This window comes from Amblyraja radiata, chromosome 5 (genome assembly GCF_010909765.2).
Source record: "Amblyraja radiata isolate CabotCenter1 chromosome 5, sAmbRad1.1.pri, whole genome shotgun sequence".
In the NCBI taxonomy this organism is placed as follows: domain Eukaryota; kingdom Metazoa; phylum Chordata; class Chondrichthyes; order Rajiformes; family Rajidae; genus Amblyraja; species Amblyraja radiata.
Genome location: NC_045960.1, coordinates 92,988,539 through 93,016,190, shown reverse-complemented (window position 1 = coordinate 93,016,190; position 27,652 = coordinate 92,988,539). Strand labels below are relative to the sequence as shown.

Sequence of the window (27,652 nt, the reverse complement as noted above, 5' to 3'; positions counted from 1 at the left end):
GGCCTATCTTGCTCCGCTATAAGATCTTTGAACAGAACTGTCCTAGCAGATCCATTGTTTCTGCTTGTTCGTGTCCCACTAAATTAATTTCCACATACCTCGACTACATCCTATTCCCCCTGGTCCAATCCCTCCCTACCTATGTCCAAGACACCTCACAGACTCTTATAAAAATCAGACTCATGACCAGAGTCCTAACTTGATTAGCTTTTCCATACCTAGAATCACTCTAGTGAATCTTCGCTAAACTACCCCATATTACAACAATACAATACAACAATACAATTCAATTTATTGTCATTTGGACCCCTTGAGGTCCAAACGAAATGTCGTTTCTGCAGCCATACATTACAAACAAATAGACCCAAGACACAACATAATTTACATAAACATCCATCACATTGCTGTGATGGAAGGCCAAAAAACCAATGGATATTAAACAATATCCATTGTTAAAGAGGATTACTAAAATTGTTCACAGTATTCCAGACGTGGGGTCTCTTGCGCCTCATGTGGCTGCAGTAACACATTACTAGTTTTCTACGGCACGAACATTAGATAAGCGCCAGATCCGAGGCGATTCTTGTGTACTGCCTAGGTGAGGTCTGCGGTATGAATTTACCGGATTACATGTGACAATAAAGTACCATTTACTTACCCACTCACCTAATGCATGTGCAAGCTTTCTCCTTCTCACTTACTTTCTTACTCCGTTATTTATTTCCCATAGGTGGTCTTTGGCTTGAGACTGTGCACACAGGTTCTACAGAGTATTGTGCTGCCCAGTGAATTTCTCACAGCCACAGAGACCAAGCTTCAATACTGACCTCTATTGCTGTCATTGCAGTTTGCGTGTTCTACCTGTGATGATTATGTGGGTTTCCCCCAAGAATTCCCACTTCCCAAAGATGGATTATTTGGCTCCTGTAAATTGCCCCTAGTGTATAGGTGAATGACAGATTGAGGGAGAGTTGATGGGTATGTGAGGAAATTTTTTTAATGGGTTAGTGTAAATGTGTGCTTGATGGTTGGAGAACTCAGTGGGTCAAAGGGTCTGTTTCTCTGCTGAATCCTGCTACGACTGTGACCCTTTGGTAGGGATGGGTGCTGGAATCAAGATTATTGGAGGGTATCTGAGTGGTGTATAGGGGCGAGAGCAAGTCAAAGAGTCGGTCTCTGAATGTGCTGTGTTTGAAGATAGGATTTTCTAAATCTTCAGCATAGTCCGTGTTCCTTGACCACCAATAGTGCAAAACTGGGCAAGTTTACTTTGGCATCGGCCTTTGGCTGCTGAGTAGTTTTGCATGCCAGGACACAATGCAGTAAATACAACGTGGAGAGCATCTTTTATAATTAAGGCTCACTTGTCAGTTCAGTAGAGCCAGTCCCCCTAATCCACGGGAGAGGAACAATGCCTCTGGAGATACGGCCAAACATTCCTCCTACCACACGTGGCAGGAAGAAACAGTGACCTTGTCAATCACCCATTTGCTGTTATTAGCATTACCATGGCAATCCCACAATGGTGACTGTTGACAGGATTTCAAGGCAATGCTCAATACACATTTATCTTTTATTTGAGGGACCTTTTGGGAGGAACCAACTTTGCTAAAAACACTCATACAAAGAGCAATCTCGGTTTGCGCATACGAAGCATATACTGTATAACTTCCCAAGCAGCTGGTCTCTGTAAGTTAGAGTTCTGGAAGTACAGGTGCATGGGTCCAGTGCATGACTTGCACAGTAAATGGCAGAGCCCTGGAGAATGTTGCAGAACAGAAAGATTTGGTGCATGGTTCCCTACAAGTCAGGTGGAAAATGTGGTGAAGGATGCGTTTGGCACAAGTGCCTTTGTTAGGAAGGGCATCGAGTGCAAAGGTTGGGACATCATGATGCAGCTCCACAAGCCGTCGGTGAGATCCACACGTGGAGTGCTCATGCAGTTTCTGGTCACCCAGCTATGGAAGGATGTCATTGAATAGGAAAGGATGCAGAAGAGGATTACCCAAACTCGCAGGCTTGAGTTATAAGGAGAGGTTGGATAGGCACTTTTCTTTGGAGAGCAGAAAGCTGAGAAGTGGCTTTATTGAGCGGCACATGATCACGAGGAGCATAGATAAAGTGAATGCTATTTTTTTCCTAGGGTAGAGAAATCTAAAACCAGAGACTTCAAGTAAAAGGGGAGACGTTTAAGAGGGACCTCAGGGGCAACCTTTTCACTCAGAGGGTTTCCATATCAGGAATGAACTGACAGATGAAGCCATAGAAGCAATATAATATAAGCAATACAAGCAATATATAAATTTCTGAATATAGAATCACGAAATCAACAAATAACCTCATCATCCCCTCCATCTCCTGATAAAGCCAGCTCTATGGGACAATGACTCAAGAGTAAGTACTGATAGGTTGTCAGATTTGTAAATCCTACTCTGCCTTGCACTGTAATAAGGCAAGTAACAATTCACACTGCTTTTGCTTTGCTCCTTAGTATCTTCGTATATATATGTGACTTTTTACAATACTGCACACAAAAATGTGACAAATGGGGTCAAATTTCAAAATCCTTCCAAAAAGTTGACAAGCAATTTATTGGGTTCATGACTAACATGGTATCAAAACAAATATAAGAAAAGATAGCATATTGATGACAAGTTTCAAAAAATGGCATCAGAATACACAAATACATTTTGTGTAACGGTTGTTGCGTGGTGTCCACCAGTGACCTGGTTGGTACAGTAAGTACACATATTTCTTATTTATTTCTATGTTTATGAATAGTACATGGAACAATAAAATTGCAAACACCATTTCCACTTCATTTACCTGATCATGTAGTACAGGGGTCGGCAACCTACGGCCCCCGGGCCAAATGTGGCCCGTAACCCGGAATCATCTGGCCCGCAGGCGTATTTTTTTCCCTGTAATTATCTGGCCCGCAGACTTCCGTCATCTCCAGTACCTCCCGGGGCCGAGGCCGTGGTGCCCAGGCGCAGTGATGCAAGGTGGCCGCAATGATGGAGCCGCCGAGCTCTGGCTGTACCGTATCCTGCGCAAAGCCGCCGGCATGGTCGCGCGCCTTCTGTAACTGGGCTTCACTGTCAGGATCGGGGTTGTCATTAGGCCGGGGACGAGTGAGTGTGAGTATTTGAGTCACAGCCTTCAGGACAGAGCCAAGGCAATTATCCGTAGGTGCGCCATGTTCGTGAGCGCCCGTAACTAGGGGACAGTGCTCCGGGTGGGGTCTTCGAAAGGGAGGGATCTATGTGAACACGTGATTTGATGCCTGCCATACATGTGGATGTGGCCCGCCATCCGCTCACAGACATGCGTCCTGGCAGAACAAGGTTGCCGTCCCCTGATGTAGTAGAATACTGCATCCATCTGAGCAGACACCGCGACGCGCGTTGCACATCATACACACAAACTTTTGTTTGGGTGTCCCAGCGAAAACCAAGCATTTTCACCAATGCAATCTAAATGGCACATTACCTTATGGATCTGAGCGAGATCGATAGCCGATGATTCATCAGATCGTTTGATTTGGGCTGATTTTTTTTTTGTAAGTGAAATGTCTCCGTAACGGTTGTTACGGAGCTTCCCGAAGTTGACACGAAGGAATTAAGTTAGCGACTTGGTCCGTACAAAAGGTAAACAAGAGACAGTGTCTTGCCAAATTGAAGATTGGCTCAGTTTCTTCGTTTTGATGACTGATTTATGTAAAAAAAAAAAGCTTCAATTTAAAAAAAAAAAAAAAAAAGTCGGGAAATATCATAAACTAACGTTGCTTTTTTGACACCACGATGTTTTGATATATTAAATTGCAAAATAAGAAAAAATAATTAACTCACCCGAAGATCGCAACTACCATAGGATACCTCGTTGGGTGTTTGAAAAGTATTAGAGGTTTGGAGCCTCCCTGGTTTAACTTACGGAGGTACCGACCCCGATAACGGATGTTGTGACAATGGACACCAAACACAACGACCGTTACAGGATCTTTACTGTACTGTATTACCTTTATGTTACTATATTTTTCTCCTAGTATAGATGAAGATATTTCCCATGATCATTATCAAAACATATATATGGCCATATAAAGTTTATTTATGAATTAAATATTCATGACTAAATGTGGCAGAGTTTTTAATGTTACACTTTTGGTGTCCAAAATGGTGGGAAAACGATGAAAATTTATCTATTATGAAAAAAGTTTTTGACTTTTGGTCTAGAAGTTATCTAAGTTATATCTGCTATTTATAAGGTTTCACATGATGGGTAGATTTTTGTTAAGAGTGTATTGGTGTACAAAAGTGAATACTAATCTTGTTCGTCAAAAACTCTCCAGTATTGTAAAAAGACACATATGCTTTTCACCTTGTACTATTTTTCTTTACATCATATTTAGAACTTTAGGCACGGAACTGTAGATGTTAAATTTTGAGTAGAACAAGGTGCTCAGCGGATCAGCAGCATCTCTGGATGACATGGATAGATTAAGTTTTGGCTCGGGACTCTTCTTCAGACTGATTGTACTGGGGGAAGACAGCTGGAAAGGAGGTGGGGGCAGGGCTAAGTCTGGCAAGTGATAGGAAGTAGAGTCCGAATGGCTGAAGACGATGTAAGAAGTGTCCAAAAAAACAGCAACAACACTTATCATGAAATAAAATAATAATCTTGCAGCAAAACTAATACAATATTTTTGAGTAGTTAATCAAATTAGTAAAAGCAGTTTACAGGAAGTTTGGAAAATGCATTCAGGACAATTTTCTGCAACAATGTGTAGTGTGAACAGCCAGAGAACAAGCTATCTTAGATGTGTTCAAAAGGGAACTGCAGATGCTGGAATATCGAAGGTACACAAAATTGCTGGGGAAACTCAGCGGGTGCAGCAGCATCTATGGAGCGAAGGAAATAGGCGACGTTTCGGGCCGAAACCCTTCTTCAGGTGAAGCCTGAATACTGAAGAAGGGTTTCGGCCCGAAACGTCGCCTATTTCCTTCGCTCCATAGATGCTGCTGCACCCGCTGAGTTTCCCCAGCAATTTTGTGTACCTTTAAGCTATCTTAGATGTTCTGTGTGATGAAACAGTAATTAGTAATCTCACAGCAATAGATCAAGGGAAAATAATTATCACTGAATTTTACATGCACTTTTGGAAAACATTTCAGTCCAAAACTGGAATTATGAATTTCATTAAATCCAATTATGAGTATTGGAGTATGTATTGTAGAGTTACATTGGAAAATTAGTATAATACGTTTGCCCATACATAAACAGCAGTAAGGATTTAAAGAGATATTTCAAATTTCGCAACAAATTAAGATTCCATGGAGAAATGTTAAAAGTCTGCGTTGAAAGTGATTTGTCTGTGACTAACCAAGAAATTTAAGAATTACATTTAATTACATGAGGCTTACTGTAAAACTTCAATAATCCAGCATACAGGAGTTTGGTGGTGCCAGACAAACAGGTTTTAGAACTATTGGATATTACTCATATTAATGCATAAACAGGCTTTTAATTAACTTTTTTTTTCCAGATGACACAGTGGTATAAATCTTCCAGGGAATCTGGTGAATTTAAAGGAAGCGGAGGAAACAAAGCCCCATAAATTTAAAGGGATTGCTGGAAACAGGTCCTCGGATGTTAAAGAGAACAATACCCATGTATGTTTAAAGGGACTGCTGGAAACGGAATCAGGTGAGCCAAATGATGAGCTAAAGTGACTTCCCAACAACAGGATAGCAGATGATCAGAGTTTTACTTTAAAGCATGGAAGACTAAAGATTCGCAGAAGTTGTCAATGCAGATGGAGAAACTGGAAATAGAGATCAGTGTCTTAAAATGAGGTCGGACATTTGGAGCTAAGGTGGGAAGCAATTTCTGATGCAGAGGGTATTAATCTTTGGAATTCAGTTATTAACTATATTCAGCAATGACACTGATAGATTTTTGGTCTCAAAGAGGACTGGGGACACAATTTTTGAGTTCAAAACAGAGTCAGCCGTAATCTTACTGAATGGCAGAATCATGTGGCTTAGCCCTGATTTTTTTTTTTAAATGTTACCGCCAGCTTCCGGACTTGATCTAACCCCTATTTGCATTTCTGCACTTCAAAAAGTACATGCTTTGAAAACCTCAACTTGGCAGCTCTGTCAAAAAAGCTGCCCAAACAGATTGTGCTTGCAACATTTTCATTTTTATGCTTTAAATAACAAGAATCTTTTTCTTTTTTTCTTTTATAGTTGATTTCAAATCAGCTTCTTCAGAACCATTATGACATTATTAACACACACTTGCAAAGACACAGATTGTTCAGAGCAGCTAGCGAGGAGAGAAAATAGTTTGTTTTTATTGATAATTAAATTGCAGGTTAGGCTTTAAGCACAGATTTTGAGAATGAATTTAACATAAGAAAAAACTACTGACATTAATGATTTTTTATTAGAGGGATATGAATAAGAATGGCCTCCAGTGGTCAGCATGAGGACCAGTTATCCGAACTGGCCACAGATGCGCATGTCTCACGATCAAATTGTGCTGATGCGGTTAAATGAATGAGTATGATTAACAGTGAAGACATTAATACATGATTTGGAGGGATTTGGACAGGAATATTAAGCAACATATGTCAGATTTAATGTGCTATGATTTGTCCTGGGGAAGTTAAAATGGAACATACGTCAAAGGAATAAAGGAATAAATTGACTTTATTTAAATGAAGAAAATAACTGAAAGTTTTGATGAAATCCTTTTTTTTCTCTAACAAGAAAATGTTATCATAAATTTGATGGTGGTTTGAATATTGTAGCCAATTTTAAGAAAAGGGAACAGAGATATTTACTATGATGTGTGAGAAGGATCTCGACCCGAAACGTCAGCCATTCCTTCTCTCCAGAGATGCTGCCTGTCCAGCTGAGTTATTCCAGCTTCTTGTATTTGCTATGATAGCAGGTCTGCAAGGTTCTAGCTATAAAAGGAACTGGAATTATATCAGTCTGAAGAAGGGTTTCAGCCCGAAACGTTACCTATCTCCTTCGCTCCATAGATGCTGCTGCACCCGCTGAGTTTCTCCAGCATTTTTGTGTACCTTGGAATTATATTCAGTAGAGCAGTTGGCAAAGACAAGGAAGATGAAAATCAAGAGGGGATTTAACAAGATAAATGGGAAATTGTCACTTCCAGACAATGTGACAGAAAAATATCACTTTTATCATTATCACCACGAAGATCAGGAAAGATTTTAATGCAGAGAGTTATCCTGATATTGTAAGCTGTATCCACAATAGGTTTTAAAAGGCAAGTAGATAAAATTGTTAAAATTAATACTATCATGTTGCATGAATGGGCAGGGGAATAAGAGTGAATGCATATATCCTTGTAAGAAACAAAAATCTGTTATCAGGCAACAATGAAAGGTCCTCTCATCAGCTAGAATGCAATTCTGACCTTCCATTGGAGACCCTCAACTATCTTTAATTGGACTTAATCTTACACTAGTACCTATTATCTTGTACCTAATCTTGTACCTATTATCTGTGCACTGTGGAAGGCTTGATTGTAATCATGTACAGTCTTTCCTTTGACTGTTTAGTTAAGTATAGTTTAGAGATCAAGTTGTCTTACAACTTTAGGCTGTGCACGCCACATGCAAGAAGAAGAAGTTTAGAGATACAGCGTGGAACAAGACCCTGCAGCCCACTGAGTCTGCACTGACCAGCAACCCCTGCACATTGACTCTAGGGACAATTTACAATTATATCAAGCCAATTATCCAACAAATCTGTATGTCTTTGGAATGTGGGTGGAAACCGGAGATCCCAGAGAAAACCCTCCATTGCCAGAGTGAGCAACACCGGAAATTGGAGGAACAGCACCTCATATTCCGCCTGGGTAGTCAGCGGCCGGCGGCTATGAACATTGAATTCTCCCAATTTTGCTAGCCCTTGCTGTCTCCTCCCCTTCCTTAACCCTCGAGCTGTCTCCTCCCATCCCCCCGCCCTCGGGCTCCTCCTCCTCCCCTTTTTCATTCCTTCTCCCCCCCCACCCCCTATCAGTCTGAAGAAGGGTTTCGGCCCGAAACGTCACCTATTTCCTTTGCTCCATAGATGCTGCTGCACCCGCTGAGTTTCTCCAGCATTTTTGTGTACCCACCAGAGAAAACCCATGCAGGTTATGGGGAGATCATACAAACTCCGTACAAACAAACACCAATGGTCAGGATCGAACCCGGGTCTCCAGCATTGTAAGGCAGCAACTCTACCACTGTGCTACCGTGCCGACCTGATAGCACTCAAATTTAAAAAAAGCTTGCAGTGTACCTCAGTACACATGACAATAATAAACTAAACTAACAAAATACAAGCCATATATTCTTCTGGCAAACATTCTATTAGTCACCTTGTATGAGCACAACCAGAACTCCATTATCTTGACCCAATCTAGATATTAGCTCAGTGCTTCCACACCTCAAAAATTTTTTTTTTCCTTAAACAGAATCCCAAATTTCCTGGAATTTGATGGTATTTCCTGAAATTTTCAAAAATGCTTCCTGCGTGCTATTTGTTGTTGGGTTTTTTTTCGCGAGCACAAGTTAACAACACAAAGAACAAGGCAAAACAGATCTATGTAACTACACCGTATCTGCCTGCTTCTGTTACTCACTTGTACAATGTTAGGCGTCAGCTTTCGTTGCCTCCAACAGCCTTTGTTGCATCCAACAGCTTTCGTTGTCTCCGTTTTTTCAACCAGCTCTCATGCGTCTCAGACTCTGCTCTCTCTCCCTCCATCCTTCCCTCTCTCCCTCACTTCGTCTCTCCCTCACTTCGTCCATCCCTCCTTCTCCCTCCCCCTCCCTCTCTCTCCCCTCTTTCTCTCACCCGCTCTCTCCCTCCCCCCCTTTCCCTCCCTCTCCCTCTTCCTTTTTTATCTCCTTCCCTCTCTCGCTCCCTCTTCCTCTCTCTCTCCCTCCTCCCTCTCTCCCACTCTCCCTGCTCTCCACTCCTCCCTCTTGGTCCCTTGAGCACACCCACTGTTCTGTAACATCAAGGCCAATCCCAATGTAACTGCAATCCCATCACCCACTGGTAACCTTTCAACACTAGGCTTCTATCACCATCTTTTCACCATCCAGAATTCTACCACTGCCTGAAAAATAATCAAAGGCTCAACTTCCACTGAGAAAGAGAATTCCAAAGACTCATTGTTATACGAGAATTTTCCCAAACAGTCTGTGACCCATAACGCCGTGGCCATAGCACTATGTTTAAAGCCCATAGCACTGCAGCCAGTAGCGCTATATTTAGAACCCATAGTGCTGCAGCCGACAGCTCTTTGTTTAAATTCCCACGTGTTAAACTGACAGCGCTCTGTTTAAGCCGTTGAGCGCCAAACCGGCAGTGCTGTGTGTATTACCTTTGCACCCCTTCGCGGGCCGGATGCGGAAATTTCCCAAAATTCTTCCATTTCCCTAAAATTACCCGAAGACAACCAAAATTTCCAGAATTTCGGGTAATTTCCTTCAAAGTGGAAACACTGTTAACACCATACTTATTATACTTATTAGCAGGTTCTACTATGGTCAACAAAATAGTCGCACAAGTACATGTGAACCAGAAGTCAATCAATCAACAGAAAGCCTGGAAAATCTTAATCCCTCTTACATGAGGCTGACAGCCACTCTAGTCTCACAAACACCACACAACAGTTTGCAGACAGCGGAGTAAAAGGAATGAAGAAACACAAAAAAAGAAAATGTTGACTTTCAGAAGGCTTTCGACAAAGGCCCACATAAGAGATTAGTATACAAACTTAAAGCACACGGTATTGGGGGTTCAGTATTGATGTGGATAGAGAACTGGCTGGCAGACAGGATACAAAGAGTAGCAGTAAATGGGTCCTTTTCAGAATGGCAGGCAGTGACTAGTGGGATACCGCAAGGCTCAGTGCTGGGACCCCAGCTATTTACAATGTATATTAATGATTTGGAAGAGGGAATTGAATGCAACATCTCCAAGTTTGCGGATGACACAAAGCTGGGGGGCAGTGTTATCTGTGAGGAGGATGCTAGGAGGCTACAATGTGACTTGGATAGGCTGGGTGAATGGACAAATGCATGGCAGATGCAATATAATGTGGATATATGTGAGGTTATCCACTTTGGTGGCAAAAACAGGAAAGTAGACTATTATCTGAATGGTGGCCGATTAGGAAAAGAGGAGATGCAACGAGACCTGGGTGTCATAGTACACCAGTCATTGAAAGTAGGCATGCAGGTGCAGCAGGCAGTGAAGAAAGCGAATGGTATGTTAGCATTTATAGCAAAAGGATTTGAGTATAGGAGCAGGGAGGGTCTACTGCAGACCACACCTGGAGTATTGCGTACAGTTTTGGTCTCCAAATCTGAGGAAAGACATTCTTGCCATAGAGGGAGTACAGAGAAGGTTCACCAGACTGATTCCTGGGATGTCAGGACTTACATATGAAGAAAGACTGGATAGACTCGGCTCGTACTCGCTAGAATTTAGAAGATTGAGGGGGGATCATAGAAACTTACAAAATTCTTAAGGGGTTGGACAGGCTAGATGCAGGAAGATTGTTCCCGATATTGGGGAAGTCCAGAACAAGGAGTCACAGTTTAAGGATAAGGGGGAAATCTTTTAGGACCGAGATGAGAAAAAGATTTTTCACACAGAGAATTGTGAATCTCTTGAATTCTCTGCCACAGAAGGTAGTTGAGGCCAATTCATTGGCTATATTTAGGAGTTAGATGTGGCCGTTGTGGCTAAAGGGATCAGGGGGTATGGAGAGAAGGCAGGTACAGGATACTGAGTTGGATGATCAGCCATGATCATATTGAATGGCGGTGCAGGCTCGAAGGGCCGAATGGCCTACTCCTGCACCTATTTTCTATGTTTCTATGTTCAATAACATGACAACACATGTGGAAGGTGTACAGTCAAGACAAAAATAGTGGAAGACATAGTAACTTAAGGAGAACAATCTTTGTCAGTAAGCAACAGCAGAGGAGATCAAGGAGCAGGCAAGCAAATTAAACCTTCCCCTAGGCCATATGCTACTTTGGAATTCAGTCATCAGCTGAGGAAATCCCCAACAGCACATAGCGCGGCGCCGCAGTATAACCTGTTGTTCTCTACTCAGTCGTGCTCACTACGCTAAGAAAGGGACTAACCAAAATCTTTACCCGAATAAGAATAGCATATTGATCTTTTATGAACTGGCTGATAGAAAGCAGATATAGTAAATGTATTACCTAAATAGGAGGGAAGTAGAAACAGCAAAGGGGAGATTTGGTCAGATTAGAAGAGAAATTCTCCTCTTTCTAGCAACTATTTGAATTCCAATATATGATTGTCACTTTGTTCTTCAGTAAAGTTACAACAGCTACAACATAAGGTATGCAATTTTAGTTTACTTTTTTTTGGTAAAATTTTCAATCTACCATGCAATCAATGATTAATACCATGCCATAACAATCATCAAAAGTCATTATTATCATAATGTATTATCTGCAAATTAACAAATTGACTGTTCATTATCAGCGAACCCAATACATTCCAAAAAGGTAACATTTACACTATTTTTTAATCCCATGGTTATTTTACAACAGCTCTGCAAAATAATCTATCCGGAGGACAGGACATGTTGTTCTATAAACAAGATCAAGATTTTTATTTTGATAGCTACTAATATATTGAAAAAAAGGAACACATCAACAAAACATCCACGTGCACTATCTATAGTTAAAGATCAGGCTTCTGTTTCAAGATCATGGTACAGCTTTTGTGATTCAATGAAAGGATAGAAAATTGGCGACAGAATGGAAAATAGAAGGGCCTAAGGTTAACATTAGGATTAGCAATCGATTACAAGATATATTCCACAAGGATCAATTATATTACACTAAACGGCACAGGGACGCAGCTGATAGAGCTGCTGTCTCAAAGGGCCAGAGATCAGAGTTCAAACCTAACCTCAGTTGTCTGTCTGTATGGAGCTTGCACGTTCTCCCTGTGTTACCACGTGAGTTTCCTCCCACATCCCAAACTCCTGCAGTTTTGCCAGCTAATTGACCTCTGTAAATTGCCCCCTAGTTTGTAGGGAATGGGATAACATAAAATTAGTGTGAATGTGTGATCTATGGTCAGCGTGGACTCGGTGGAACGAAGGACCTGTTTCAATGCTGTGCCTTTAAACTAAAAATACAAATTAGAAAGTGTAGTTAATATGGCGAAGGGCAACAACCAGGATGATGTAAATGCCTGCAATTTGCACAGTAACCTCAATATGTAGGTGCAAAGTAACACATTTTGTTGAGAATAAGAATAAAGATACGAATTTCTTGGAAAACCAGTGTCTATCACGGGAACAGAAGAAAGATTAACACATACAGATATATAAGTATCAATTAAAGTTAATAACACAAGTAAAAAGCAAACAAATAACTGTTCATTTTTACGTGAAACACGAATAAACACATATGGAACTGGTTACATTAAACAGTGAACTGAGCACAATCGGGTCTCAATATTTGTAAAATGTCTGTCAATATTAAGAAAACAAGGTGCCCAAATCTTAAGGCTTCCAGAGCCCTTTTCTAGTCAGAGCAGAAGTTTGTATGCTAGAATTGGTGCCAGCATATGCATGCCTCTGAAATGCTAAGGGAATAAGATTGGTACTCATGGACATGGTTTGGGATTTTGCAGGCATTTTAAGAATGGCTGCAGAAGTCAGTTTGGCTGGGTTAGGATCATGGGATCCAGGGATTTGTGATATTTCAGGATTTTAAATTGTGGGGGATGATGGCTAATTTCCTCTGGTGCACCAGTTTTCTTTTGCATTCCTAAAATATGCGAGCTTGTTGGTTAATTTGCTGCCCTAAATTGGCCATACATGTATTTGAATGATAGAATCAGATGGTAGTTGTTGGGAATATTGGGAGAATAAAAGTGGGACTAATGTAGGATTAGTGTAAATGGGTGGACGATGAGCAGCATAGACTTGGCATATTAAGAAGGGTCTATTTCCAATCTGTCTTTCTTGATGACTTTATGACTGGACATGTGCATAATATGTACAAACTCGACAACCTAGTAGGGGACTTGCTGGAATGCTGTGGCCGGCTTCGTTGCAAGACTGAAGGGTTTCACATGACCAGAATTGGAGGAATTTAACATGCAGCCATGAACATGGAATAGATCACCACAAGACCTGATTATGGGGAATGGCGCAGAGACATTTCACGTTGAGCCAGCATTGCAGAGAAAGAAATATGGTATTACGATAGGCTTAGATGAAGAGTGATGGCACAGGTTTGCTCGAGTCACACATACTGGCATGGATCTGTGCGACAAAATGGTCTGATTCTGTGCAGTAACTACCACGTAAGAATTAAAGTGTTTCTTTGTTGCATTCAGCAACTGATTATTCTTGTTGTTCCTGAAAACAGGCATCACCAGCATTTATTGCTCTCGAATTGCTGTAATAAGATGGTAGTACACACTCTTCCTGAACACTTCAGAAAGGTTAGATAGAAATGAAGGGCATTCTATGCTGCTTCAAAGAATAGCTTAATCTTCCAATTGAGATCTACTTCAGCATTCTAGCAAAGCAGTGAACTGAAAAATACATTCCTATGGAATGGAAATCACAAAGGCTTAAATTGGATAAGTATGTTAAGCTCCCTTATAATAATGACAACACAAAATCACTGGGGTATTTATGATGATCTGTCAGCCTTTTACTGCACCCAGATTTTTATTTCCACACTTTAAGAATAAATTCAAACACTTGGCAGAATCAGAATGTACATTCTACAAGAAAATTGGTGTAATAACTTCGACCAGTAATTCTTTCTTCATCGGTAGTTACTAGGAATTGAGAGCAGCTTACTTCCAGCAGTTCTGTTGGTTCTAAGAGTGACTGGAAGGGCAGTGTGGGGCTTACAATTGTGTCACTGGTGGGGCAGGAATTGCTTGGCAGGACGGGCGCATGAGCAGTTTGGGCGGTGATGTGCTCCTTCAGCTGTTTATGTCAAACATCTGAGCACTGTAAACAAATAGTCTTCATCCTATGCAGTCGAGGATAGTGGATGATGGGTGTTTTGTATTACAGGAAGTCTGCAACAAGTGACGGGACTGCAGGCAATGATGTTGGTACATTTGTTATTTGTACTACTTCCCTACTTGTGCCACAGGCGACTTATGTAGACAGGCACTTACGTAAGCAATTACATACTCAGTCCCTAGTGCAATCAAGGAAGTTTGTAATTTCCACAACACTGTATGTCGCAAGGTTACATCGGAAACAAGCCAGCAATGGCAGCGGTGCTTATCCAGAAGGCTGCTCACCGCAGAAAGTTCCCTAGATCACCTAGACGCCGCTGAGACAGTTAATACTCTCAGCGAGTTATTTTGGGCAGGGAATGGGGATTTAGACTTGTGCAAAGTCTGAGTTATGTGAGAGTATACGGAACCTAACCCTTACGTAAATTGGGGAGCATGCGCACGTGACTTGAATGAGAATGTAGTTGGCCTCATTAGTAAGAGGCAGCACAAGAATTGGTGGTCACAAATAGTAAAATAATTTGAAGAATGCAGCAGGGAAAACATCAACTGGAAATTTGGGTGGTGATGGTAGCAGATGGAACTTAAACCAGACAAGTGAGAGGTAATGCACTTTGGGAAGACAAATTCTATAGGAAATATGGAATAAATGGTAGGGACCTTCAGAGTTTTAATGAACAGAGGATTCTGAAGTGTAAATCCCTAGCTTACTGAAAATGGCAACACATTTGGATAGAGAAGAAAGCATTTGGTACGCCTGCCTTCATGAGTCCTGACCCGAAACATTCCTTCTCTCCAGAGATACTGCCTGTCCTGCTGAGTTACTCCAGAATTTTGTATCTATCTTCTTTGAATATATGAATTGGGACATCACGTTGCAGTAGTTAGACTGCACTTCAGTACAGTTCTGGTTGTCACTCTACAGGAAGGATGAGATAGCAATAGAGTACAGAATATATTCACTAGGATGCTGCGTATAATGGAGGGCTGCATTTATAAGGAAAGATTGGATCGTGTGGGTTTGTTCTTTGTTTCTGATCATCTGGTAAGCTCTTCCCAAGAATGAACTTGGAATAAAGTGTCTGCAAGTCTGGCGTGCAAACAATATGTACTGCCCAAAGGAATGTAACTGCGTGTAATGAGGCCTCAGCACTGGAAATGTTTGCCATCACTCGTTTCTCTTTCCATAGATGCTATCTTAACTGTTGAATGTTTACAGCATGGATCACAGATATATAATAACACAGCAGAGGGACAGCCCTTTTGCCCCAAAACGTCCATGCTGAATATGATACCAAGTTAAACTAATCGCTCTGGTAGCGTGTGATCCATAGCCCTTAATTCCCTGCATATCCATGTGCCTATCTAAACGCCTCGTAAATGTCTGCCTCCACCACCATCCCTGGCAATGTTTTCCAGGCATCCACCATTCTGCATTAAATAGCCTGCCCTTTAAACTTTGCCCCGCTCACTGTAAACTATGCCCTCTATCCTTTGACTTTCACCCTGAGAACAAGTTTTTGTCTAGCATCTATACCGCTCATAATTACATAAAAACACAATCCAAGTTTCTCTAACCTCTCGTGATAGCCTCTATCCTATAATCCAGGCAGCATTTGCACCATCTCAAAAGCGTCCACATTCATCCTACATTGGGGCGATCAGAACGCACACAATACTCCAAATATGGCCATGTTGGGTCCTAAAAAACGTAACATGGCTTCATATACATTCATATACTCCATCCCCCACTGATTAAAGCAAGCATACCATATGCCTGCGTTTCCACTCAACTTGTCTTGCCACTCTCAAGACTCTGACCCCCAAGATCTCTCTATACATCAATGTTGTTAATGTTCTTGCCATTAACGGTATACATTCTCCTCACCCTAGCTCTCCCGAAGTACAACACCCGACACTTGCTCGGACTAAATTCCATCTGCCATTTCTCGGCCCATTTCTGTAGTTGATCTATATCGCACTGTACACATTCACAGCCCTCCTCACTAACCGCAACTCCACGAATTCTGGTTATAGTCTGCAAATTTACTAACCAACAGAGTTTCTAGCACAGATCCCATCGGAACTCCTCTGGTTACATTTCCTATTATTTTTAAGATTTCCCGTATCGGTAGTTAAAACAAATTAATTTACTCTACACCTTGTAAATGATTAGGGTTCACATCTTGCCTCAATCACAATAATTCAGCCCTAAAATAGTTACTTGTGCAAGCACTTCAGGTGCTGTTACCAGGCGCCATTTTAAATCAAACGCGCAAGTTCAACCTATTTTCTAAAATCTTGTTTCCAACTGCTAACTTTGGTAACTACCTCAGAAATTACTGCTGCGCCACTTCATCTTTTGTTCAATAACTTAGCTAAGTGGGAAAGCTTCAGAGGTCAGGAAACTGGCAGCAGTGAGAAGTGTTGAGAAATCCAGTCATGCCCTGGATGAGTCAAGACCAAAAGCTGATATCCAGCTTTCAAGTGCAACGGAACAACTCATTTTCATGAACTATATCCAGTGATAAATCATTATCTTCCAGTGATATTCTCTCAAAGCATTAAAGACTGCTTTGCAATGTGATCTTATAACAATCTCTCAATACAAAAACACTCTCATGGCCTAAAACCATTTTATTTTACTAGGTCAAAGATAATTGCTTAACCAAACTTGATTAAAGTAATGACCTCAAAAATATTGCCAGGCTTTAAAACCACAGTTTAAATAGTCGAACTATTATCAGCTGCACCATTTAGGATCATTATTTGAAATCGTTTTTAAAAAAGTGTTTCCGAAAATGATGCAAAATTGGTTCAATTTCCCTGTCACAGTAGTTGTGCATTTTAAGTGCTACAATGTTTATTTGCAGATTATAAGCTAGAAAGGTTATTATACACTAAGAATCATAAGGGAGGAGGAGCCATCTTGGGGAACGGCTGCTAGCCAGCAGCCGTCCGTTTTAATTCACTTTTTAAAAAGTTTTTAGTGAGTCCTGTTTTTTGTCCGTAGGGGATATGGACTTTTTAATGTGGGGGGTAGGGGTTAATTTTACTTCTAGGTCCCTACCTGGTCGGTGAGGCAGCTTTTTCTCCGGGCTGCCCGTCGACCCGTCCTCGTTGCTTGAAGCGCCGTTTCCTGGCGGGGACCGCCCAGCACCTCGGCCTCGGTGGCGGCACAGCGCTGGAGCGCTATCGCGGAGCGGAGAGGGCGATGCCTTGCCTGGGTCGCCGCGCTGGAGCTCTGGTGAGCTGTGACCGCCGTGTTCAACACCTCTGGGCTGCGGGTCTGCGGAGCGGAGCGGGCGGCGCCGATTTCAACATCGGGAGCCTGGGAGCTCCAAACCGGCGCGGCCCTGTCGGCTTCGGAAGCCGCGGTCTCCAGCTAGATAGCGGCCGTTCCAGGTGGCCCAGCCGCTGAGAGGACTCTCCCAACGCCGGGGCAAGACCCCCCGGTGAGAACAGCCAGGAACATCGGGCCTCCGTAGAGGCAATTGCGGTGGCCTCAATAGGCCTGACTTTGGGGTGAACTTGGGATAGGGACTGGACATTGTGCCTTCCCCCACAGTGGTGTCCATTGTGGGGGGATGATTTTTTGTCTGTAAGGTAATCCTGTTAGTCTTTGTCCAAGATGGCTGCCGTGAAGGGAAAGTGGACGCTGGCGCGCTTTAGCTGCCGCTGCTCTCTCTTCACATTGTGTTTTTGATTTTTGTTTTTGGACTGAATTCTGTTTTTAATTTGTGTTTCTGTGATGTCTTTATTATTTATTTTATTCTGATTATATATTTCCTGTTAACCTATGTAAGGTGTCCTTGAGATGTCTGAAAGGCGCCCAATAAATAACATTTATTATTATTATTATTATAAGTGAGCCCTGACATATTTACATAAGGCGACCAGTATCCCACAAGTAATGACTCAGCAGATGACAGAAAACATTTGCACATGCAGCAAAAAAAGATTGTTGGCAAAGTACAACTTTATATCAGGATCCAAAGTACATTTTATGTCATTACATAAAATTATTACAGTGATTATATTGATACAGACACAGCTCCAAATGGAAATGTCAAAAATAATGAAAAAAATTTATTCTCTTCTGACATCACAGCAGTATGTAATATCACTGATTAGGTCTGAATTATTTCAAGGATTGCAGCTTCTTTCCCTAATTTACAAAAACCTTTTAATGTTGTTCTGCAAAATGTGACCACCTTAATCCATATGCTTCCTATTTCTGGAACTACATTTAACCTGGGCACTAATACAAAGACAGGAAACATAACAAACGCCAAAAATTTGAACCCCACATTTCTTGTTATCAATAAGTTACATACCTTAACTTTCACAAGCCTTTTTGCTGTCTTGATCTTGGCTTCACAGAATGCTCCTCTGTATTTAGCACTCACATCAGTACCAACTGTTAGATAAGGAGGTTCATCGATTGCCTTTAAAAGTAAACAAAAGCACACTTCAACATCAGTGGTCCAGTTAGCTGCAGTTAAACAGAATGTAATGCACAATATGCAACTTCTGCAAGAGCTCTCTTCCTGCTTGAAATGTGTTGAGAACATAATCTGAGCCCATCAAAGATGGCAAACTGCAAGTTGTGAGTGCCTGCTTCCCATTCATCTTGGTAGAATATTAAAATACCAGAGTATTCATGTTCCATTCCTGGTTGGTGAAAGTGGAAACAGCACCTTACACTGCAACACGATTATGCGCTGGAACACTAAACAGAGTACAACCTAGGCACTAGAACTTACAGGAGTAACAATCAAAACAATTAATTACTCTATGTAGCTATCTCAGTAAGCTTTCAAATCAATGGTTCTTTATAAGCTATTTGAAAAGATGGCATTGTCTCAGTTTCCTTGTTAGACTCGGAACTCAAAATCAAAAATGTTACCAGCTTCTTCCCAACTTTGATTTCCCAGCTGGAAATATTCATGAAGCAGTAACTGAAGGAAACATACCATTTGAAGTTATCATATTGTAGTTGTAAACTGCAGGAGCTAGACATTACAGTTTGTTACCATCTGATTTTTTCAGTCTTTGAGTCCCTAACTAGTAAAAAGAGTAACTTATACCAAAAACAAACATAAGAAAAAAAACAGATATTTAAAGTGCCCAAATGTAATTTCTCTCGGAAGGGTGGTTTTTCCAAATTTGTAATTGTGTCATTTTCAGTTAAACAATTGAAGACAAATATTGAGGTTGATGGATTGTGGGAATTAGCAATTTTGTTCCCAATTGCAATTAGAAATACTCCCTGTCATCAACACTGATTGGAACATGACCTATCAATATTTACCTTCCTACATTGCCTCAGAACTCCAATGCTACATGCAACATCCAATGAAAACAACAAAGCACATTCCAGCACCACACTCAATTTTTACAACAATATCCAGGTCCTGCAAATAGACACAAAAATGCTGGAGTAACTCAGCAGATCAGGGAGCATCTCTGTAAAAAATGGATAGGTGACATATCAGGTCGTGGCTCTTCTTCAGACTGGTCACCTATCTATTTTCTCCAGAAAAGTTGCCTGGCCTGCTGTTACTCAAGCATTTTGTATCTAATTTTTCTTATAAACTAGCATTTGCAGTTCTTTTCTATATCAAGTTCTGCAGCTAATCTTAATTTACGTGAACGTAACAGCCGACACACTCGTTACACTGAATCAGTTAAGTGGGTGTGTAAAACCACTGTCTGCAACGATTACTTTCCAAAAATTCTGCTGCAGCTCAGTTGGCAGATTATTGGTTCAGATCCACTTACGTAGGAAACTCAAGTATAAAAATAAGACTGATAATCAAATGAGCCGGATTGAACTCTTTTGTATGAAACTTTTGCTTCCAGGTGCCCTCCAAGACAGGAGAAATTCCATGGCATTACTTATTAGAAGCGCTAGGGAATTCTCTATGGTGTCCAGGCCAGATCTCAATCAGAATTGCAAAAAACACATTATCTGGTTATCAATCTTATTATTTTAGTGTAAATTTGCTGCCGTATTTCCTACAACATTGACTGCACTTCAAATAAGTTCTTCATTGCCTGAAGAATATCTTAAGACATCCTGAAATTATATAAGAAGCCACAGAAATTGAAGGTCTTCTCTTTGTTCAAGGTATGCATTTGTTCTGGATGGATGAGATTTAAACAATCACTGGTTTATTGTGGTGACCATTTTAAATGTCAATAAACTGTAGGAGATTCTAAAAATGTTACCCATGATTTAGCAATGCAATTGAGTGATCACATTCATTTTTTTGTAAACACAACTCTAGCTGTACTGTGCACTCCCATACTTTCAGAATGTAGCAAGCATCCAGTTTCACAATTATAACATACTTCCAGACACACTGTGCACAATTTTAAAGCCAAACGTTAATTACAAACACTATCCAGATATATCCATTTGTAGTGCACCTTTCTCTTTCTTGGGACAGCTAATGCTATAGAAGGACTTTTTGGAACAAGGACACTGCTATAACATGGGGAATGCAGTGACCAACATAATCACGCATAACAATGAAGCAATCTGACTTTGAGATACATGTTGAGTCGATATGCATGTTGAGCCAGGATTCACTACTTTCCACCTCAGGGATGATAGTACTGCCACAGAACCACTAAAATTAGAGTCCTCCTTGTTGTGCTTCATTGAAAGGGCATAGATTAACACAATTAAAAGTAATGCTGTATATTTAAATCATCACATTGAAAACACAGATACAACGTTTATATCTGAAATGTGCAGACGGTGCCTGGCAGACAAGTCAGGGAATTGTGGTGAGATTTTGAAGAATTGTAGTTGAAAATATTCTATGCATTATATCAAACTGGAATGTGGGTTACAGATTAGTTCCTGTAATGGAAATTCAAAACTTGTTCTTTGATCCCTATGAGTGACATCTTCTAGAATGACCTGTTTAATGGATATGGAACAAATCTGACTGATGAACATTTACCAAGGGCGTGATGTGCTATCTACCAGTTCCACTGGTCCACACACCATTCTACTTTCAGAATCATCAATCTCTTCTTCCCAAATTTCCCACCTGAATACCTGTTGGAGCTTGAGGATAGCGTGAAAAATGAGATTTTTTTCCTCACACAATAGGTGAAGCACTCTCCCATTTAAACTTATTCATGGTACAAGTCGAACACCGTTTTCCGGGAAGTGATGGTCCGCCCACCCCTATAATCCGGAAAGTTTTTTTCGAGAGCACAGTTGAAATTCCCCGAGCGGCTACAGATGGCATTGTTAGTGGCCAGCAATCTTTCCTGTCGTGACCCTTCATCATGAAAGAATCAACTATACTTTGTCTGAAGAAGGGTTTCGGCCCGAAACGTTGCCCATTTCCTTCGCTCCATAGATGCAGCCATATAACCATATAACAATTACAGCACGGAAACAGGCCATCTCGGCCCTTCAAGTATTTCAACAATTTCTCGTTTTCAGGTTTGTCATCAACAGTACTTTGCTTATGTACTGAACTTATTTTTGAATTTAGAGCAAATAGCAGCGACATAGTTCAATGACTATTTCTAACAATATAATCATCTAACCATATAACAATTACAGCACGGAAACAGGCCATCTCGGCCCTTCACGTCCGTGCCGAACACTTATTTTCCCCTATTCCCATCTACCTGCACTCAGACCATAACCCTCCATAGAAACATAGAAAATAGGTGCAGGAGTAGGCCATTCGGTCCTTCGAGCTTGCACCACCATTCGATATGATCATGGCTGATCATCCAACTCAGTATCCCATCCCTACCTTCTCTCCATACCCCCTGATCCCTTTAGCCACAAGGGCCACATCTAACTCCCTCTTAAATATAGCCAATGAACTGGCGTCAACTACCTTCTGTGGCAGAGAATTCCACAGATTCACCACTCTCTGTGTAAAAAATGATTTTCTCATCTCGGTCCTAAAAGACTTCCCTCTTATCCTTAAACTGTGACCCCCTAGTTCTGGACTTCCCCAACATCGGGAATAATCTTCCTGCATCTAGCCTGTCCAACCCCTTAAGAATTTTGTAAGTTTCTATAAGATCCCCCCTCAATCTTCTAAATTCTAGCGTGTACAAGCCGAGTCTATCCAGTCTTCCTTCATATGAAAGTCCTGCCATCCCAGGAATCAGTCTGGTGAACCTTCTCTGTACTCCCTCTATGACAAGAATGTCTTTCCTCAGATTAGGAGACCAAAACTGTACGCAATACTCCAGGTGTGGTCTCACCAAGACCCATTCCATTCCCGTCCATATACATAACCAATTTATTTTTAAATGATAAAATCGAACCTGCCTCCACCACTTCCACTGGAAGCTCATTCCACACAGCTACCACTCTGAGTAAAGAAGTTCCCCCCTCATGTTGCCCCTAAACTTTTGTCCCTTAATTCTCAAATCATGTCCTCTTGTTTGAATCTTCCCGACCCTCAATGGAAAAAGCTTATCCACGTCAACTATGTCTATCCCTCCCATAACTTTAAAAACCTCTATCAAGTCTCCCCTTAACCTTCTGCGCTTCAAAGAATAAAGAGCCATCTTGTTCAACCTTTCTCTGTAACTTAGGTGCTGAAACCCAGGCAACATTCTAGTAAATCTCCTCTGTACACTCTCTATTTTGTTGACATCTTTCCTATAATTTGGCGACCAGAATTGTACACCATATTCCAGAATTGGCCTCACCAATGCCTTGTACAATTTTAACATTACATCCCAACTTCTATACTCAATGCTCTGATTTATAAAGGTCAGCACACCAAAAGCTTTCTTTACCACCCTATCTACATGCGATTCCACCTTCAGGGAACTATGCACAGTTATTCCTAGATCCCTCTGTTCAACTGCATTCCTCAATTCGCTACCATTTACCATGTACGTCCTATTTTAGAAACACAGAAACATAGTAAATAGGTGCAGGAGGAGGCCATTCGGCCCTTCGAGCCAGCACCGCCATTCATTGCGATCATGGCTGATCGTCCCCTATCAATACCCCGTACCTGCCTTCTCCCCATATCCCTTGACTCCACTAGCCCCTAGAGCTCCATCTAACTCTCTCTTAAATCCATCCAGTGATTTGGACTTCACTGCCCTCTGTGGCAGGGAATTCCATAAATTCATAACTCTCTGGGTGTAAACGTTTTTTCTCAACTCAGTCTTAAATGACCTCCCCTTTATTCTAAGACTGTGGCCCCTGGTTCTGGAATCACCCAACATTGGGAACATTTTTCCTGCATCTAGCTTGTCCAGTCCTTTTATAATGTTATATGTTTCTATAAGATACCCCTTCATCCTTCTAAACTCCAGTGAATACAAGCCTAGTCTTTTCAATCTTTCCTCATGTGACAGTCCCGCTATCCCAGGAATCAATCTCGTGAACCTACGTTGCACTGCCTCAATCACTGCTTTTGATTTGTCCTGCCAAGATGTAGCACCTCACACTTATCAGCATTAAACTCCATCTGCCATCTTTAAGCCCACTCTTCCAAATGACCTAAATCTCTCTGTAGACTTTGAAAATCTACTTCATTATCCACACCACCTATCTTAGTATCATCTGCATACTTACTAATCCACATTACCACACCATCATCCAGATCATTGATGTATATGACAAACAACAGTGGACCCAACACAGATCCCTGAAGCACCCCACTAGTCACCGGCCTCCAACCTGACAACAGTTATCCACCATTACTCTCTGGTATCTCCCATTCAGCCACTGTTGAATCCATCTTGCTACTCCACTATTAATACCCAACAATTGAACCTTCTTAACCAACCTTCCATGTGGAATCTTGTCAAAGGCCTTATTGAAGTCCATATAGACAACATCCACCGCTTTACCTTCATCAATTTCCCTAGTAACCTCTTCAAAAAATTCAAGAAGATTAGTCAAACATGACCTTCCAGGCACAAATCCATGTTGACTGTTCCTAATCAGACCCGGTTTGTCCAGATGATTATATATATTATCTCTAAGTATCCTTTACATTAATTTGCCCACCACTGACGTTAAACTAACAGGTCTATAATTGCTAGGTCCCTTTTACTCTTAGATCCCTTTTTAAACAATGGAATAACATGCGCAGTACGCCAATCCTCCGGCACCATTCCCGTTTCTAATGACATTTGAAATATTTCTGTCATAGCCCCTATTTCTACACTAACTTCCCTCAATGTCCTATGGAATATCCTGTCAGGACCTGGAGACTTATCCAATTTTATATTTTTCAAAGTGTCAGTACTTCCTCTTCTTTGATCCTCATAGTTTCCATAGCTACCCTACTTGTTTCCCTTACCTCACATAATTCGATATCGTTCTCCTTGGTGAATATCAAAGAAAAGAAATTGTTCAATATCTTCCCCATCTCTTTTGGCTCTGCAGATAGCTGTCCACTCTGACTCTCTAATGGACCAATTTTATCCCTCATTATCCTTTTGCTATTAATATAACTGTAGAAACCCTTTGGATTTACTTTCACCTTACTTGCCAAAGCAACCTCATATCTTCTTTTAGATTTTCTAATTTATTTCTTAAGATTCTTTTTACATTCTTTATACTCCTCAAGCACCTCATTTACTCCATGCCGCACCCGCTGAGTTTCTCCAGCACTTTTGTCTACCTTCAATTTTTCAGCATCTGCAGTTCCTTCTTGAACATTATACTCTCAATCTTGTTTCCTAACAGGTTTGCAAAGAAAATACAGTAAACCCTAATTTTAATGACCCCCTTATAACAGACATCAAATATAGCTGAAAGACCTGCCGACCCCACTGTCTCCCCAGTTGTTTAGAGCCCCAGCATCCAACCCCACTACTGACTTCTTCACCCACCGAAAGGACACAAAGTGCTGGAATAATTCAGCGGCTCAGGATCTCTGGGGAAGACGGATAATTGACATGATGGTGACATAGACTGATTCAGTCAACTGAGTTATGCCAGCATTGTGTTGTTTCACTTCAAAACTAAGCACCGATGTCACTGGCTAACACCCCTCCTGTTCACCAGCGAGCCCTTCTTCACCGGTTCATGCAGCTAGCATTTTCTTCAGCGTGCCCCCTCAAGCAGAACACGTTCAGTCTCTCACCTGCTGTCATTTCCAAGGTGATGTCGGCGACTCCAGCACAGGAGGCGGCGGGGGGAGGAGAGGAAGGAAGAGGAGGAGAGGGATAGGACCCAAAGAAAGCTCTGTCGCCAAAGGCTACAACACGAATTACTGCAGCCATGTGAACTGGTGAAGAAGGGCTCGCAGGTGCACAGGAGGGGTGTTAGCCAGGGGTGTATTGTTGTCTCATTATCACACGACCTCTGTTGGCCTCGAAAAACAGATAAACCGGAAAGGCTCTAGAACTGAATGTGCCAGAAAATCGGTGTTCAACCTGTACGATTGCTTTTCGAATATCGCTTTTGTTATTTCTATTTAGGAATTTCTATTTAGCTCAATCTAAACAGCAGTCTGTGTGTGGAAATAGTAATTTAATATCAGCTAGAAATAACAGCCGACAGAAAAGCCAAGTACTGTATCTCTTTGGTCTACGTATTTTGTGACAAATACAGAATCTCTCTCCACTATTTTCAAGTTTCATCTCATTTGGACCTGTATCCGAGATGTTCATTACAATTCTCATACAGTACTGCAAATTGTAGCATGATCCAATCATGCAAATTGGAATAAACAGCGGTATGTTTACCCCCAGATTATTTTTTCACATTTAGTATTCGGCACAAAGTCAGCAGACTAATCAAAGTACAATATGTCAGAGAGATTTAAATCAGCACTATACAGATTTGGTAATAATTCAACAGCAAGCACAGGTTCTTCCTTCTGCCAATATCACGTAATGCTTGTGTCAGTCAACAACAGTGAGCAATACAGACAACTTCAGAATCTCAAAGTACTGAAGAAAATAGCTCAAGCACATGCCCATTGTTAAGACTAATTATCTTAACCAATACCTTTGAGATCCATGTTTTTCATAGGATTTAATTTGTTTTGATTATTACATTTCTTATCTGTGTGAATTGCGTTTACGGGTTTGTTAAGCTGTTGCAAATAAGAATGTCATTGTTCTTTTGTCAGTACGTATGACAATCCAACACTTAAATCTCTAATTGCTGCCCATAATTTTAAACCATAATATTAAGAATTCAGAACACGCACAATTCCAATTATAGTATATAATATTAGCAAACCGATCGGAATAAATCCGTAGACTAGACTCATTAAAGACACATCTTACAGTTCTATAGCATCTCCCATAGCCTCAGCTCATCTTAAAGTGCTTTATAGGCAATGTGTAGTTTTATGCTGTGGACATATTGCAATATAGGAAACATGGCAGTCAATCTGTGCACATTATGATCCCTCAAACAGCAATTTGATAATCTCCAGACAATCCATCTTTGTGATGTTGAACGAGAAGTGAATTTTAACCAGGATACAGCATAACTGGTAAACTTTCTCATAATAGTGCTATCAAATCTTTTACATTACCCAGAAGGCAAAATGTAAAACAAATATAGAAAAGGTTATACAAGCGGGTACAATCACAATGTGTAAAAGACATGAACAGGTACATGGATAGAAAGGTTTCAGAGGAATATGGGCCAAATGCAGACCCCATGACTAACATTTGCTCCCTTGGGTGAATGCAAATTCTTGTATGTTCACTACAGTTCTTGTAATGAAGGCACTCGCAAATGTCAGCACTTCTAATTGTTCAGTAAACATTTTGCAAAAGCCATATCCGTCTCAGTCTTGCAAGTAAATCCAATATAAATGGGCTAGCAATTTTCTGTAATTTGTAAACATGATCCAAGAACTAGGTAATTACAGGTCGAGATACATATAAAAAAATTAGTCTTTCAAACCAAAAGGATTATACGTGCATGTTAAACAGCAAAAAAATAGCATGGAATTGACAGAGCACTCTAAATCTGCCAAGTCTAGTCATAAATAGCGATTATCAAGCAAGCAACCACCTGGAAGACGAGATTCTAAGGACGTCCTAATCCTTGTTGTCACTAATAAAGATGCTTCGCATGAGGCTGAACTTCCAAGTGGATAATTCATCACATTTTCTTTCTAATATCCCTCCATCACAGAAGTCATTCAAAATAGTATCAACAAATGGCTGAGATCACCATTTACCACAAAGGCAGCTGTATTCCTGAAAACCTGCGCTCCGGAACCTGCCATGCCTCAAGCCAAGCACTTCCAATACAAGAACTTGCATTCACTCAAGGCAACCAATATTAGAATCGAGTTATACTATATGGAAACAGCCTTTGGTCCAACATGTCCATGCTGGCCAAGATATCATTCCAGACTTGTCCCATATTCTTCCAAACCTTTCCTATCTGTGTACCTGTTCATGTTTTTAAATAGAGAGGGCGGCACAGTGGTAAAGTTGCTGCCTTATAGTGCCAGAGATCTGGGTTCAATCCTGACTATGACTACAATCTTTACGGAGTTCGTACATTCTCCCTGTAGTGTGTAGGATGCGAAAGTAGGATAAGATAGAACTAATGTACGGGT

General features: G+C 41.1%; 1 protein-coding gene across 3 annotated transcripts in view; it reads right to left on the bottom strand.

The window, feature by feature from the left end:
* The window catches only part of arid4b (AT-rich interaction domain 4B), a 140,937-nt gene that overhangs the window by 104,881 nt on the left and 8,404 nt on the right, over positions 1–27,652 (bottom strand). For all 3 annotated transcript variants that reach the window (XM_033021779.1, XM_033021780.1, XM_033021782.1), the window contains exon 3: positions 18,425–18,535. In XM_033021779.1, the coding sequence (XP_032877670.1) occupies positions 18,425–18,535 (111 nt within the window). The remainder of the gene's footprint in view (positions 1–18,424; positions 18,536–27,652) is intronic.